Source organism: Rhipicephalus microplus, chromosome 8 (assembly GCF_043290135.1).
Source record: "Rhipicephalus microplus isolate Deutch F79 chromosome 8, USDA_Rmic, whole genome shotgun sequence".
Taxonomy (NCBI): Eukaryota; Metazoa; Arthropoda; class Arachnida; order Ixodida; family Ixodidae; genus Rhipicephalus; species Rhipicephalus microplus.
Window position 1 is genome coordinate 33,436,732 of NC_134707.1, and position 16,363 is coordinate 33,453,094.

Consider the following 16,363-nt stretch of genomic DNA (forward strand, 5'->3'; position numbering starts at 1 on the left):
GGTGTTACTGACGGCAGCGCTGGCCACGCGTCAGGGTCAATGTTTCTTGCATCTTTCTGAGGATGCTTGTTGTTGGCACTTGTTGATGCTTGTGGTGGTAAGTGCGCGATATGGGGTAGCGGTGTATCCCTGGCCTTGGCAGAGGATGTCCCAGTAGTTTTCCTATGGCGCGAACGCCGACGTCGCACTTTGGCAGCAGCCTCCCTGTGGGTAGAACCGTCTCTGGCCATCTGCCTCAGCACTTGCATTTCCTTCTTCACATTTGGGCACTGCTTTGATGACGCCTCGTGAGGACCTTGGCAATTGCCGCATTTGCGATGTTCTGCCTGGCAGGCTTCCGTGTTGTGCGACTCCGAACATCGGGAGCACACAGAAGAACTTGTGCAAACAGCACTCACATGTCCTATTTTACAGCACTTCCGACACTGAAGAGGTTTCGGCACGAACGGCCGTACTGTGTGTCGAAAATGACCAACTCTTACTTGAGTTGGGAGGCTGTCACCCTTAAAAACTAGTTTCACGCATCGTGAGTTCCCGAGACGGCGGGCTTGCAAATTATAGTAGCTTCCGTCACTGGTTTGATTAGAGTTGGAAAATCAATATCGCTGATAGAGGTGTCGACGTCGTAGATAACGCCTGCCCTAAAGTCCTTGCCATCTGGTATGAAAGAACGAACGTTGATGTTCCCGAGCACATTCACCTTGGTCAATACGTAGAGAGCAGTACGTTGCGTAACGTCTATCGCCAGAACGTTCTTGCGGCCATTGATTCTCACGTCTGTTATTTGTCCCGGAACGAGCGCCTCAAGTGACATAGACGTGACCTGGCGATTAAGTCGGTTCATGCTGTCAGCGGCATTCAGCGGGACAAACAAAATAGTGTGAACCGGTGGCTCTTGAACATTCGTGGTGGCCTTACTTTGGGAAGGAGATGTCGTAAGCAGCCTCCTCTTCGCCTTGTGTCTTGCCACGGGCACAAAGTCACTTTCATCGGAGCTCTCATCACTGGCCGTAGAGTACATGAGCGTGTCCTCACTGTCAACGTCACTTGGGTGGCCGGAGCGCTTTCTTAGAGTGGCCACAGACGACGCGGGACGTATGGGTGGAGGCCCTGGTGATTCTGCGTCCATTTCCGCAGGCAGAAGAACGGCGTCTTCCACTAGCACCAAAGAAAACGAGAAACAATTACAGAGACTGAAACCAGCGTTCCACTCAGGAAAAACTTCGTCTTCGTCAACTGGTATTCGAACTCGCTACCTTTGGTTCAGCTGTCGAGCACCATAACCAGTATAGATAACATCATCGGGGCGGGTACCAATAACACTTTAAGCGAATAACTGCGAGCATCAGTGTAGTGATGATGGTATCTTTCTAAGTTTAGCTTTACCGACAGTAAGATTGGAACCACAACCCTTTCGTTTAAAACCTGCAATGAAGCCTTGTCAGCCTCATCACCTTATCGTTCTTACTTTTCTCGGCAAGGCCATTGGACAGATTCCCACCAGCGCCCCTTCGGGTACAATACCACAACGGCACAGGAAACACTATTGAGCAGTTCATGTGCACACTGTTGCAAGGAATACAAAGTTGCAAGGCATACTGTTGCAAGGCGTACAAACGCACAGCTTTACAAACAAATACTGGTGTCTTCGTTACCAGAATGCTAAGCATAAAACTTCCGGATTGAGTGATTGATGATTAATATGTGGGGTTTAACGTCCCAAAACCACCATATGATTATGAGAGACGCCGTAGTGGAGGGCTCCGGAAATTTTGACCACCTGGGGTTCTTTAACGTGCACCCAAATCTGAGCACACGGGCCTACAACGTTTCCACCTCCGTCGGAAGTGCAGCCGCCGCAGCCAGGATACGATCCCGTGACCTACGGGTCAGCAGCCGAGTACCTTAGCCACTAGACTACCGCGGGGGGCATATAACTTCCGCGAATCATTTGTTTGTGGATTTGTAAAAAAAATTGTCAATTTTGTCTTATTTTGATTCATTAAATTTTTTCGCAAATATTTTACTACATCAGCTAGTCTTTGAAAACCATCATTTTTCTAAAAAATTGCCTACCACCTTTGTATTATGAATAAAATTTAGTAGAAGACTTCTACGATAAATACGATTTTGTATTTACGATAAGGCCGTATAAGCAAGTTAGCCGAGTTTGATAACTGGAATTAACTTCGGTAGATGAAAGCATAAAGACACCGAAACAACTGAGGACACATAGACACAGATGATTGCTAGAGAATAACTTACTTTACTGTACGCAAACACAAACACCTACTTCACAAGCACGCTCACGCAACATGACACAAACGAGGCACTCTTTTTGCGTACTTCGCATGTCACCACTTTGCATGCGTAAGATATGGTCACGGGGTCGTTACGTGAACAAAAGGAGCAGCCTTCAGGTCGAAGATGAAACCGTTTATTCGTGCTGAACTTGTGGCCACGCAAAAGAAAATGTCGGATTACAGCAAGGCACTGGCAGTGATAGCGGCAAAGCGTGTCGGTATTGATACACTTGCCATCGAATATTTGAGCGTTATCGCTAGCGGCGACGTAGGCTCCCGAATAATCTGTAACGTTCACGAAGTGGGCGTAATCTTAACAAAATAATCTACCGCCGTCCTGAAGCTTCTCAAACAGTGTAAGCGTGGATCGCGCTGAAAATTACTGGCAGTAAAGCGGTGCGATAACAAAAGATGACGCGAGGATGCCGTAATATTTGAAGCTCTTGCCGTGACAGTGCAATGGAACGAACACTGACAAGGAGGCTCTTATCAGCACTCAAAATGAATAGTTACGGGCTATTACGGGCCAGTTCACCGAAATACCACTTTCATGGTGTAGACGCTACTGCAGACAAACCGGGGGCCGTCCTAATCCCACGTTGCAAGAGCACCGTATAACAGTTGATGTGCAGGGCATCGAAAATTAATGCAATGCATTGTTGGGCGCGTCGTTAGTCCTGGAATAGATTTGAGTGCAAGTATACAGCACACAACAGCAGAGGATGACTACTGGTGTCATCATCATCGTCGTCATCATCAATAGCCTGACTACGTCCACTGCAACAAAAAAGCTTCTCCCATGTTCCGCCAATCGGTCCTGTGCTTGCTGCTGTCATTTTATACCCACAAACTTCTTAATCTCATCTGCCCATCTAACTTCTTCTCTCCCCCTGATTCACTTGCCTTCTCTGGGAATTCAGTTTGTTACCCTTAAAGACCAGCGGTTATCCTGTCTACGCGCTACATGTCCGGCCCATGTCCATTTCCTCTTCTTGATTTCAACATGATATCCTTAACCCCGGTTTGTTCCCTGATCCGCTTAGCTCTCTTCTTGTCTCTTAAGGTTACACCTACCATGTGTTTTCGAATAAAACCAATTTGTAGTGAGTGCTCGTAGAGTCGTCCTTCTTGTGTGTTGTCCATTTGAAGTCAAGTGTATTTCATGGGATGGGGGGGGGGGCGGATTTTTGTGGACTATTGCAGTAGGTGCTTCTATGCTCAGTCCTTCAAAGACACATGTGTCCTTATAAAATACAAGGAACCCTACCTTCTTTTGTTCGAAATTACCGCAACTCATGCCGTGGTCGAAATTGGATGAACCTTTCACATATTGATAAATAGCTAACTTCTAAAGGCTCTACATTTTGGTCAAAAATTACCCAGAAGTGTTCCTTGTTGAATGCATATTCTGAATAAAGATAATGACTTGATGCAAAAGCAAATAATAAACGACCGTTTAACGTTTTCACAAACGTTGTGGATGCTTCACTTTTCAAGTCACAGAAAAACACAAGATTTACTCGATCTAAATGCCACGAAAGTTTTGAAAATGCGAATGTTCCAGATTTACAAAATCTGTTGTGCTTCCTGCGAGGTTTAAAATTTCCTCGAAACATATCTTATTGGAAAATGATTAGCGTTCAGAACATCGCAAAAAACAAAGATTTCCAAGGGCACATGCTTTTTTATATCTCAAATGACCGCTATAGTTTTTTTATTCTATTGCGATACTTTTAAAAGCCTCGTAAAATTCAAAACTTCCGCAGGCCTTGCAGCCTTGCTTATCATATGTTAGTGGTATGCGCCAGTCCAAGTGGCTGTTGTGTCTTCATACACAGTAAGAAATATTGCAGTCTTTGTCGCAGCTGTGAGGAAGTGGTGGTGCCTGTAGAGATTGCGACCCGTTGCTTCAGCGTAATTTCGGTCCTTCTTGCATACGCGCTAGTTTCCTGTTAGACCAGTCACTTCCGACGCCATATCTAGCCTAAGACAGGGATCGATGTCTCGCTTGTGTGCCCGAAAACTTCCCTGTGCTCTTCCGCACGCCTACGATTTCGTCACTGTTTCGCCATATTGCTGTGGCAGTCTCGTAGTCGGCTGCAAAATGTGTTGTTGACATGGCCACCTATTCAGCCGTTTGAGAGGTACGTAGAAGTCGCAGCGATGATGTCGATTCAGTGCTTTATTCAATAATCGGATCATTCTGAACAACATAGAGAGAGACAACGTTTATATGGCAGCCAGTGAGTGAATGTGAAAGGGTGCCTTATTCTAAGAACCCTCTGGCCTGGACCGCCTGGCGGGTCCGCGCGATGAGTCAGCGCTGGTCGACCAGAATGCTTGGAGATTGCAGCCTTCCAAGCTTCACTGAGGAGATTTGGGTCCGCATTCATTGCTGCTGCTTGTGTGACTCAGTTGCTGCGTTTATATAGCAGTAGAAGGTGTGCTAGGGTGTCTGCCACATTGCAGCGTGGGCAGATGTTGTTGCATGGCGTTGGTCTTAGTGTACATTAGAAAGCCGTTTGTAAACGCATTGCTTTGAAAGCGCCCGTAGTCCCCGCCTTTGTCTCTTGCAATAATCTGGAGTTAGGATGCTTCTTATCGTGAGATTAATTTTTTTATGTCTTTGCACTGAGCTTCTTTCCAGCTCTTTCACGGCGAGACATTGCTTGTTCTGTGGGTATAGCCTAAGCGAGGTTTTGTTTTTTCGGGTAGTTAGTAATGCACTCATGAATTATTTACGTTACTACAGTAGTAAACAAAACCGAGTTGATAGAAAGGTATTGTGTTTGTGTGAGAAAATATGAAACCACGGGGACACAGGTGTAAGAGAAGATGCAGCTGCTAGCTTCAAACTGATGCTTCAGTTCGGAAACACGACATTTAAACATGCATTCAGTCATTGCCAATGTATGGTGCAACATGAAAATGAAGGTCAAAGTTTGCGCTTGTATTGTCTCTCTATTATGTGTCCATCTGTTTTGTTTGGCGCAATTCCGCATTGTGAATTATTTAGCTGGTTGAAAAGCGGCCGAGAAGACACTGAACTGCTGGACACAGGTTGCGGGTTGCGTTTGCCGGCAATGGTAGCAAGCGTATGTTACGAAACACTAAATAATGGAAATGAATTCTTAGTTTTCCGGAGTTCATTGTGGTATCAGTGGGGATGAGCCACCTTAAATTCCGATTCCGGCAATTTTTCGAAGCCTGTAGATCTAGTAATCTTAACTGGGTATGTTCTATTGCGCGTTTCCACCACTTATATCAAAGTATTGACTAATAGTTTCGCAGATAGTCTTCAAATGAACATTATCCTAAAGCCAACTGGGCTTACCAGAAATATTGGCAACATTGTGTGTATGCGACATCAATTTTTGCAAGGCGATGGAAGTAGGCATCATTGTATCGTCTGCTTCTTTGCTGTAGAATATTTATATTTGGCCAGTGGTTCCCCGGCTCTGCGTGCAATTTCGGTTGCCATTTGCTTGGGCGTGCCATGGTTGTCATGTAATATAGCGTTGTCGGCCGAGCCCGATTCACCTAACATGTAACATAACAACCACAAAACACTCGCAACTGACGATTGCATTGGTCTCCGTGCTAGTGTGCTAGCACTATGGAGGTTTAAAAAAATGGTTAGCACTGCCAGCCGATCGCACGAAAGTTTGATGCGTGAACTTCAACGCAGGGAAACACTTTCAGTGAGGAATACTGGGTCCATCTTGGTCGCGTCCTTTAGTATACGATAAGTGCCCATCGTTAGAAAGGTATGCACATGTCTCATAATATTAGTTAATCTTATTGTCATTTAAAAGAGTGCTTCACTCGTGCCCTCTTTCTAAGACAGTATAAACAAGTCCTAGTTCAACGGCGAACTTTTTAGCCCAACCGTTTTAGCCGAACCCCGCAACCACAAACTCAATGGCATGAAGAACCACTGCCATCTTACGGCGTTATGCGCAAACAGGTAAGGACATACGTGAATCTGTTCTGTTTCATCGATGTGCAACAGTCATGCTCATATACCTACACATGCATCTGTCATTGTTCGACAGCTCCGAGGAGCTTGTGCACGTGGCATCGTCAGTCACAGACATAGTGCGGCATGATCAGCGGGATCACCTACTCGCTGAGTGCCCGCTATTCGCGGCTTTCGCAGTTTTCGTACTCCGCGCATGCATGACTGGCATTCTTTGCATAGTTTCCGGTTTTGATAATTTTACGTCATGCAAAAAACATCAATGCTCTGCTTTGTTTCGGTTTCGGTGTTCCGCCTTCACATTTATTTAAAGTTATTTTCGGGTTTGTTTAGTGTTTTTGTTATGTTCCTCTCGGTGTAACAGTGGCTTTGATGCCATGCTGCTGCCCCGTAAGTGATGGTTCGATCACTGTCATGGTGGTGGTCCCATTTCTATTGAGGCGAAACGATAGTGGCCCGTGTCCGTGCACGATAAATTGGTAGTGGCCCATGTCAGTGCACGTTAGAAAACACCGAATGGTGAAACTTTCCGGAGCCCTCCACTAAGGCGTCTCTCGTAATAATATCATTAATTTCGGACGTGAAACTCGACATAATATCATTAGTGTTTCCACAAACGCGTCCATGGCAGGAGCGTCGGATGAACATAGAGCCACAATTACTTTCACATGGCCAAAAAATCGCCGGAGTTGTTCTTGAACATTCGCTAACCTCAAGGGATAAATCAGTCAGTCAGTGAACAAACTTTATTGAGGTCCTGAGGAGCTACAAAATACTAGTTGCGGCCCACATCCAGGGGGTTTATATTATTGATTTGTACCCCGAGAAATCTGTCTTCGGTAATTTACTTTTAATGGTCTCATTAATGGAGGAGAAACTGAAGGTCGTTGTTTAATTCCTTAACTTCGTTCCGAAATTAAGTGACGCCACGTATTCAAGGTCTACTTCTCCTCCTTTGGTGACATTGGCAAAACGAAATTTTCTAAAACATGGTATGTCGACTCTATCAGCCCCTCAAAATAGAATCCGCCATATATTTACTAATTAGCACGTATGTAAACCAAGTGAATGCCATGAATGCATATGACGTCGTGGTGTATGGGGTGGACAATGCGCAGCGCGATCTCAACTTCATTTTTTTTTCATGCGTTTTTGCGCTTACGAAGCGACACGTGTGTGGTGGGCGTGGCTGGCATGATGATTTCGGTATTGTGAAATTGTAATTTATTAATGTAAAAAACTTATTTTTTTGTTGGGGGCCCCTTCAAATTGCAGGACTAGTTGTCTCGATGGTCTTGATGTCTTGACTAACTCGTGTCATTTACCACAGAAAGCAAGCGTTGGCATAAGGAAGACTGCTGTGCTCAAGTATGGATCTGACAGTGGGGGACGAAAAGCCGCCGCCATATGTCCAGTACCATTCCGGCGATGCATCTATGGCTTTCGTAACAGCCGATCAACAACCGTCACAGGAACCACCGAACAAAGCACGCGGATGCCGGTGCACAGCGGTGAAGTCGCTAGGAGTCGCTGTTACGCTATGCCTCATCACAACGGTGGCTGCCTTAACGTTGTTCTTTCTACAGCGCGCCGACGTAAGTAAGCCAACGTAGTCACTAGACATTTGAATCTGCGCTATGCTCGTGAGCTCTCTTCGTAAATTTGATTGAAGGTGGAAGGTTGTAAAAATATTCATGACCGGGTGGCAAGTGTCGCTGAGGTGGCTGTTTAGCTAAGGGGTCTTGTATTCTTCAAGCCAGTTTTTAGCCTACCTCACGCATGTATGGTCATGCTTCGTAAACTCTCCCCCAACTATTAACTTGGACGAGGAGAGAGCCTTGAAGAAGACAGGACAATACGCTCAGACACTTGATCTATCCACAATCCTGGTTCAGGTGCATTTGTGTTAATAACCTATCCGATGTAAGAATTGTTGTAGCTAAGAACCCAGAAAAATTGTGTTCCCGGAAAGATGGGGGGAAAAAGGAAAGAGATGAGCGGTCGTCTAGTTGTGTTGCTCTAGCTGGAATATTTTAATGCAGCACTGTGGATTTCACATAATTAAAATATACAACTTGAAAAAAGAAAATGTCAAGGTCCAGCATATATGGTACGTGGAATTCAGATTCATTGTACCCTTCAAGGATTCTTGGGACTATTCATAGTGGGGGAATATTCCAGGCCGCGGTTAGTTTGAGAGTATGCCAATATATTGTGACACAAACACCACAGCAGTGTGCTAATCTAACCGCACGATCTGCACATGTGGAAGTTCTCTGCACAGGCGATGCCGCCATTTAAACAGTAATACTTTGTGCTAAGCTGACGTGGCTGCTTGGTGTTCTCTTCAACTAGACCGTCATATCACAGGAATCCTCAGCGTGTAAAAAAATTTGACCTGATGCAAGGCTGTATCAGGACCTCTAATGTACACCGGCGAGCAAAAGTGTCCGCACCATTGCCCTCTGCATACATTTGCAGTCTGCGGCTTCTAGTGGTGAGCCATCTGCTGTCGAAAGACTTCCTTGGGCGAAATCAGCCAGAACAATTGATCCCTTACGCAGGCAATTTCAGCTCGCATTCCTGTGGGGCAGATACTTTTTCCAGCGTGTGCACATGTTTATTTCACTTAAATACGCATTATAGCGTTAACAAAGTAAAACGAAGTATCACAATGCTTACATACGACCAGGTAATCTCTTCGTTGGTCGATGCACTTGTTTCTTCCCGTTGCCCTAGATTGCGTTCACTGAATAAATAATGCGGTAAATATAGAAACGCATGTTCTAGTCGCCATAAAAGTAAGAAAAAAGTCCAGTCGGTCATTCACAGTGAAAACTGCACAACCTGCGGACAAGACCAGAGGATTCACCTGTTTCTGTTAGCGTTTGTTTTTCTTAGTCTCTTTGTTGGCGCCAGAAATCCCTGGGGCAGAAGTTAAATAAAAAAGAAAGAGTTCAGTTTCCTGCATAAACGCCAGGAGTGGTGGATGCAGAGGACCGTGCGTCCAGTACGAATAAATCGTGTTGTCGTCCTGTGTAAAGTGAACGCAGTGTAGGTGGCGGGTGCAGGTGGCGGCCCTTCTGAAGTGCGAAACAGGCCCCTCCTAGCAATAGATGATCGAGTGTTGCCTCAGCGGAAGCTACGTGTTCGCCAGCCCTTCTTGGCCTTGGCTTGCGTCCGATACTAATGAGACTGAGCGTGAGCTTACATTGTGAGACTTTTCTTCCGTACATCTGTGTCTAACCGCAGGGGCTGGTGCTTCACTATTGCTTCGCTGGCTAGTACAGACGATAGGACCTCTCTCGCATTTTTTTTACACTTTCGGTAGTTATTGAAAGCAAGCTTCTTCGCTGTACTCCAATAAATCTCCTCCGCCTCTTTGACTTTTCACTGTCGTCCACACTGCCAGCCGCACATTTACTGGTGAACCTCCTAGTTCTTTTTTCTCCACTTTTTGTCCACGCTTTTCTAATACAAATACCTGAACGCCTTCTCTTCCCACCAAATCTCGTTCATTTTCCTGAAACTCTGTTTAAATCTTATTTTGCTCTGAGCTTCCCTTACTTCCAACCCAGCCCATTCAATATCCCCCCCTTTACAGCCTCATATCTCGTGTTCCCGTGAGAGTCCTACGCAAGGCGTCCTATAGTACTTTGATTTACATCCATTCCTGGTAGCACCACTGATTTTACGCACGTCACTGATTCCCCAAGTAGAAGTCCAGAATTCGTCATGTCTTTCCACAGACCTCAAAGAACTTCGTACTTCTGTACTTCTTGTATCCCCACAGCGATCTGTGTTTCATTATTGCAGCATTCGGTTTTCCCTTTGATGCCAATGTTTCCGGCTGATGGTATCACTACCCTGAAGCACTATATACACTGTTTTGAACGAAAAACAATTTATATCCAATTTGTCACCAACTGGCGGTGATCAATCTAAATATGGTATCCACCTCGCTACCTGAAGTTTTGTTGTCACACACAGGCCCATTGGTCGTAGCAAGCTGGTTATGATGACACAGCATACCAGTGAATTGCTGTGGTACATTTACCGCACGAAAATCTCATACACCTTGAACAGAAAAGTGTGTTTCAGTTGCCTCTGTATCCGGCTTTGTCAACTCTTCGCACACAGTGTTGTCGGAGTAGAGCATTGTTAGGCGTCCGCAAAACTAGAGTTCCCACGTTTAACCCGGGATGCGCTGCACGGAAGGTGGCGTTGTGCAACTTACGGCGAGAATGGTCAGTTTCTAAAGTTAGAGAACCTCACCAGAAGAAAAACAGCCACGATTTCGCCTCAAGGGTGTAGCAGTGAACGCGACTCACGACTGCAACAAATTGTAAGTTATGCTAAGGCTGGCAGCCAGGGGCGTAATTAGGAAATGGCACACCAGGCCCATGTCACCCCCTCTCCTCCCGAACTATTTTCGCTATAGCATACAGAGCGAAAAATGGTAATTTTAAGGCGTACTCCCCTTAAATCAAAAGTTCTTCCGCCCCCCACCCCTCCCTCCCCCCAAAAAAGTCTGGCTGCATCTTTGCTGGCAGCAAACTATTTTGCATCCTATCTCGCGTAACTCTACAAAAAGCTTTTGTAAGAGAATATGGCCACTCCAGGAAAAGTTGTTCTTTCCGCACAGTGTCTTCGCGTTGAGAACGCAGCACATAGAAGGGCACACGAGCCGCCCCCTGATGGTCGCCGAGACCGCGCTCCTAGAATAAAAGTGCCAAGTTGCTGCTAACATTAATCACGTTCGCAAATTTTCCATCCGGCCGACTTGCTTTATATCCGAAAAAGACCTGTGTACTCATTATCAAGAAAAACTAACATTTGAATATGATAGCCTTCAGTCTTCGTATTTTCCCTGATATGTTCATTGCTGTCTTTTTTTTTTCAGATTTTACCGAAGGTGGAACACTCGAAGAAGGCTGGTAAGCATTCTTCATTTATTGCTTCCACTTACGCACTTACATAGCCGAAAACATGTAACAGGGTTCAGACGTCACCAAGATTTTATCAGCACGAGTTTACTTAACTTATTCAGCGCTTAGCGGTAAATTTTGGTACATCAGAAATAAAAAAAAACCGAGCCAGTGCGACCCTAGAGATACCACGGGAACGAGCGAATTGATCGCTGATATTGAGAAATCTTCTGAAGTAAACTGTTATCATGGTAGGGGCTTTACAAATGCTGCGAATGCTCCGAACTAATATAAAATATACATTCAATAGTCATTTATTCACACTGTTTTTTTTTCAACGACAGTGGGCACACGCGCACTTCCTTCGTAACACTTCCACTGCAGCCTTCAGAAAAGTATAAGCTTCAAAAATATCAACCGATTCAGGTGTAAAATTGCTTTGCCATAACAGTTCACTCAGAACTAAACTGAAATAGCACGTATTGTTTGGCATCCGTACACTAAAACCCATATCAACAACAATCGATCGAAAACTTATATCAATAATATTGATAGAGGGTAGCGAAAGGTAGTTTGATTTATATTTAACTGATTCTCAACCGTAGATTCACCCACAGAACTCATGAAAGCTCACCATATGAAACCATTCGAGTTGAGAAGACAGAAACAGAGAGTGTAATTTTTTAAACTTTTTTACGCGACCAGTACCACTAGACTCATCTCTATATCTGCCACCCCTATTAACTAAAACCACAGGTCACCGTATTTATAAAGTAAAAAAACTTACTTCGTAAGAACAGACACATTTAAGAATTCATGCGCTACCCACATGCTATAACTGCATTGATTTGTGTATTCGAATCGGTCTCTCAATCATCATTATTCTTGTTTTGTTTTGTAGCGTTGTGTCAGACATACTGACTCAGTGCCTGTGATATTGCTTTTGTTTTTCTTGTTCTTTCTACCTTTTTCTCTTTTCTGACGTGTTCACTGTTGTATAATTTTTATTGTCTTCCCTGCGTAGACTACGTATTGGCAGTACTTGATATAGATAAATCAATAACTTATAAAAAATGTTCTTAAGTATTAAATAAAGGGGAGATGCCAATTATTTGTAGGTATAAAAGCATTCGGTGTCCATGATTCGCAAGGTGACCCACAATTTGGTCGCCTCATAACAATTTAATATTATAGGTTTTTATTTCATATCGTGCTAGTTGATGCCAGTTTGATGTCAGTGGAACGCTTAGCGCTAAAAACGTACCCACTTATCAACACATTCGCAGTACTGGCGCTAACATGATCTGAAAACAGGGCGTGATGTGTCACTGAAGAAAACAAATGTCCTAATTCCCTGGAAGAATCAAATGCCGCGTTCTATAGTACGGTGCAAGCACTCTATTCATGGAGGTAAATAGAAACTTTTTGGGAGAAGGGGACGGGGGCATATCTTACAGCAAATCATGCTTTATAGTACCGACCACTGTTTAAGAGAACACTACCATTATCCCTCTTGATATTAGCGGCCCTTTAACAGCAAGTGAAAAAATAAACAAATTTCATGCATGGCAATAGTCTGCCACAGAGAGTCAGAACTGTCAATCAGAGGTAGTATTAAGCAAATCTAAGCCTCTATGCTTTGGCGAAAGAGAGAAATCCAAACGTACCACGCACCTTAGTGTTCCCTTTAACAATAGACCCGTCTCTACGCACGCAAGTAAATGCAATCATAAGCTTCTCTTTGTTCTCATTACAGATCTACCCGACGTAACCAATCTTGACTTAGTGGCTGCCGATAACCACTATCTCACTGTGGCCTGGGATCGACCTCGGCTTAGCTTTGACTTCTACTGGCTCAATGTCACCGGCGGCTTTGAAAATGGAAGTGGCAGTCTACCGACGCGCACTGCGCGTGCCTGTGGCAATGGAACCATCATTCACCCTCAGCAGACTCAGATCACCTGTGGCCCTTTCGACTCCTGCTCCAGCGTTGATGTCACCATTCGCACGTACAATAAGGGACCACACGAACTCATGTCAAAGGGAACCACCCTAAGTGACATTTTCATCGGCGGTGAAGGTGAGTGTTTTTTGCACGGTTGTTTGGCTGATATGTATTTGTGCTGAGCAATCGATAGCGTAACTGCAGTTTCCGGATAAATTCAATCTCTAAGCAGTAGATTGACAAAAATTATGGAGCTCACTCAGGCTCGTTCGTCAAATATATCTTGTGCTTAGGGGTATCTTGAACTCAGGCTCGCCAAAATTTACATGAGCCGGGCTCATTCGGCCTCACACTCACGATACTTTTCTGCCGTCTAAAGCTCAACTTAGACTGAAGCTTCGCAAAAAAAATGGCCCCGTATCTGCATGTTTCTGCGAATGTCGTCGAAAGACGATAGCCTTGCGTGTGGAGAGAGTGAACAAGACATTTATTAACAAGACATTTATTGATGTTCTGCGCAAGAAAATCGGTGAGTGATATTCTAAACGCGCTGCAATGCAGGGCCTCGAGCGGGCAGCGGAGGCGAAGTGCATCAAGCACGTCACACGAGAGATATGAGCGCCATCTGGCAGGTTTTTTTAGAAAACAAAGCGCGTGGCTCTGAGACGGGTATGCGCGCCCATCTCAGATGTGATAAGGTGTAGAACTCAATGCGAAGGGTAGGTGCCACCACCGTCTCGTCTTAGCAAAGCGTTGAAACATTTCCGTTCCGTGCAAGCGTTGCACGGTCAGCGCAGCCGGATAAGTGCTACGGTCCTTAAAGTTACTTATGTATGCATTTTCTAGTAAAAGGCGCACACAGAATATATACGTGTTGTAACGGTGCTCCAGACATGCGCAATAATTGCTTTTTAATTGACAATTGCACAGTTATGAACGCTCAACCTTGAGCAACATTCGTGGGCGCTGCGGAGGGGGTCGGCCGTTTCACATACCCGATGCCGTTAAGAGTGGACAAACTGACCAATGTAGAGACAGACAGACAGACAGACAGACAGACAGACAGACAGACAGACAGACAGACAGACAGACAGACAGACAGACAGACAGACAGACAGACAGACAGACCAAATTTTTGTGTCAAAGGTGCCCAAGAAAGACTATTGTTTTTAATATTACTCACCCGAACTCACTAAGACTCATGCTCACGACTCGATCTGAGTCCAGGTGAGTCAACTCATGAGGGAGTTGATCGACCTAGGCTAAGTACTATGATTTCAATCTCTAGCAATGCTCTGCAAGGGGCATGTTTTTTACACTCCAGACTGGTGCGTGTATTGTGGCGAAATTCTCTCAAGATATGGCATATCATCTTTAGCTTGCGGCTTAACGAAGTCTGACAGGTTTTATGAAAAGAAGGCAGAAGCCTCAGACGCTCTATCAAGCGCAAAAGGAGCCATCGGCGACAACCTGAACAATGCATAATGTGAAGGGGTCCAAAATGACGTCACGATGTTGAAGTCGCCCCGCCGCGGTGTTCTAGGGGCTAAGGTATTCAACTGCTGACCCGCAGTTCGCGGGTTCGAATCCCGGCTGCGGTGGCTGCATTTCCGATGGAGGCTGAAATGCTATATATGCCCGTGTGCTCAGATTTGAGTTCACGTTAAAGAACACCAGGTGGTCGAAATTTCCGGAGACCTCCACTACGGCATCTTTCATAATCATACGGTTACCCCGCACCTCCACCAAAATGTTACGGGAGGGTACACAGAGAAACGAGGTTACAGCTAAGATATATTTGCACGACGCCAAGCCTAAGTCGAGATGGCAAGCCAGAGCGTGCCCCACATTCCATAATCACGTCGTCTTTCTCGCTGTCTGTCTTGATTCTTGAGCGTGATGTAGTTTCGTAACATGACCCCCGGGTGCAGAAGCACCGTCTCGGTGCTTTCTATGATGTTGCGGAGTGGTAGAGCTTAAGTAGGGAGACGTGAACAATGTCTGTAGACATTGTATATGACGCCTTCAGCGGGGCTATCTCGTAGGTAACGTTGGTCACCTGCCGTAAGACGCGGTAGGGTCCTGGGTACCGGGAAAGCAGCTTCTCAGAGAGACCAACATGCAGAGTCGGTGTCCACAACAACACAAGGGAACCCGGGGCAAAGGAGACGTCACGATGATGTGTGTCGTAACGTTGCTTCTGTTGCTCTTGTGATGCTAAAAGGCGCTTCCGAGCGACTTCTCGTGCTTTGTGAGCTCCGGTGATAGTGTCACGGGCGTATTCAGTCGGCGAATCGACAGCTGTCGGGAAGATGGTGTCGAAAGGTAGAGTCGAGACATGGCCAAATAAGAGGTAGAATGGTGAAAACACAGTGGTATCATGGCGTGAGGAATCGTATGCAAATGTGACAAATGACAAATCAACGTCCCAGTCTAGGTGGTCAGAGGAGACGTACATGGAGAGCATGTCAGTTAAAGTCCAGTTGAATCGTTCAGTAAGTCCATTAGATTGTGGATGGTAGGTCGTCGTAAATTTATGTTTGATTTCGCAAGAGCAAAGCAGGTCGTCAATAACTCGGGAGAGGAAATAGCGTCCACGATCTGTGAGGAGTTAGCATGATATCGTACAGAAGAAAATTGGCAACATCTGTGGCACAGCTGGTTGACAAAACCCGCGTGATGTCGTACCGGGTTGTATGATCCGTAGCGACAGCTATCCATTTGTTTCCGGAGGTAGATAGATGGAAAGGGCCTAGAAGATCAATATTAACTCGAAAGAAGGGGTCGATAGGAATATCAAGTGGCTGGAGGAGTCTGGCAGGACTTATAGGGGGGGGGGGGGGTTTTGACGTTAGCACTGGTCGCATGCGACGACGTAGCGGTGCACGAAGCGATAAAGCCTGGGCCAGTAAAATGGACGCTGCACGCGGTCGTAAGTCCGAGAGAGACCAAGGTGACCAGCGGGGGGGGGGGGGGCGTCATGGAGTTGGGTGATAACACTCGAACGTAGGCGGGAAGGCACCACAGGGAACAGTTCGCTCCCATTAGTGTTGACATTGTAGCGGTACAAGGTGCCCTCTTTAAGTACGAACAGTCGAGTAGACGGATGGGACGTTGGAGAGTTCAGCTTCTCAATAATGTCACGCAAGCCGGAATCTCGGCGCTGTTCATCACGGATGTTGCTCAAAGCAGAGAGAGATAGCACACA

At 45.6% G+C, this 16,363-nt stretch overlaps 1 protein-coding gene across 4 annotated transcripts in view; it reads left to right on the plus strand.

Moving 5' to 3' along the window:
* The first annotated feature begins 530 nt into the window (after positions 1–530).
* The window catches only part of LOC142768921 (fibronectin-like), a 37,803-nt gene continuing 21,970 nt past the window's right edge, over positions 531–16,363 (plus strand). For 2 of the 4 annotated variants that reach the window (XM_075871491.1, XM_075871494.1), the window contains exons 1-4: positions 531–4,447; positions 7,613–7,877; positions 11,186–11,219; positions 12,967–13,290. In XM_075871491.1, the coding sequence (XP_075727606.1) occupies positions 7,653–7,877; positions 11,186–11,219; positions 12,967–13,290 (583 nt within the window). In that variant the 5' untranslated portion in view covers positions 531–4,447; positions 7,613–7,652. The other 2 variants (XM_075871493.1, XM_075871492.1) reach the window with 2 other exon arrangements.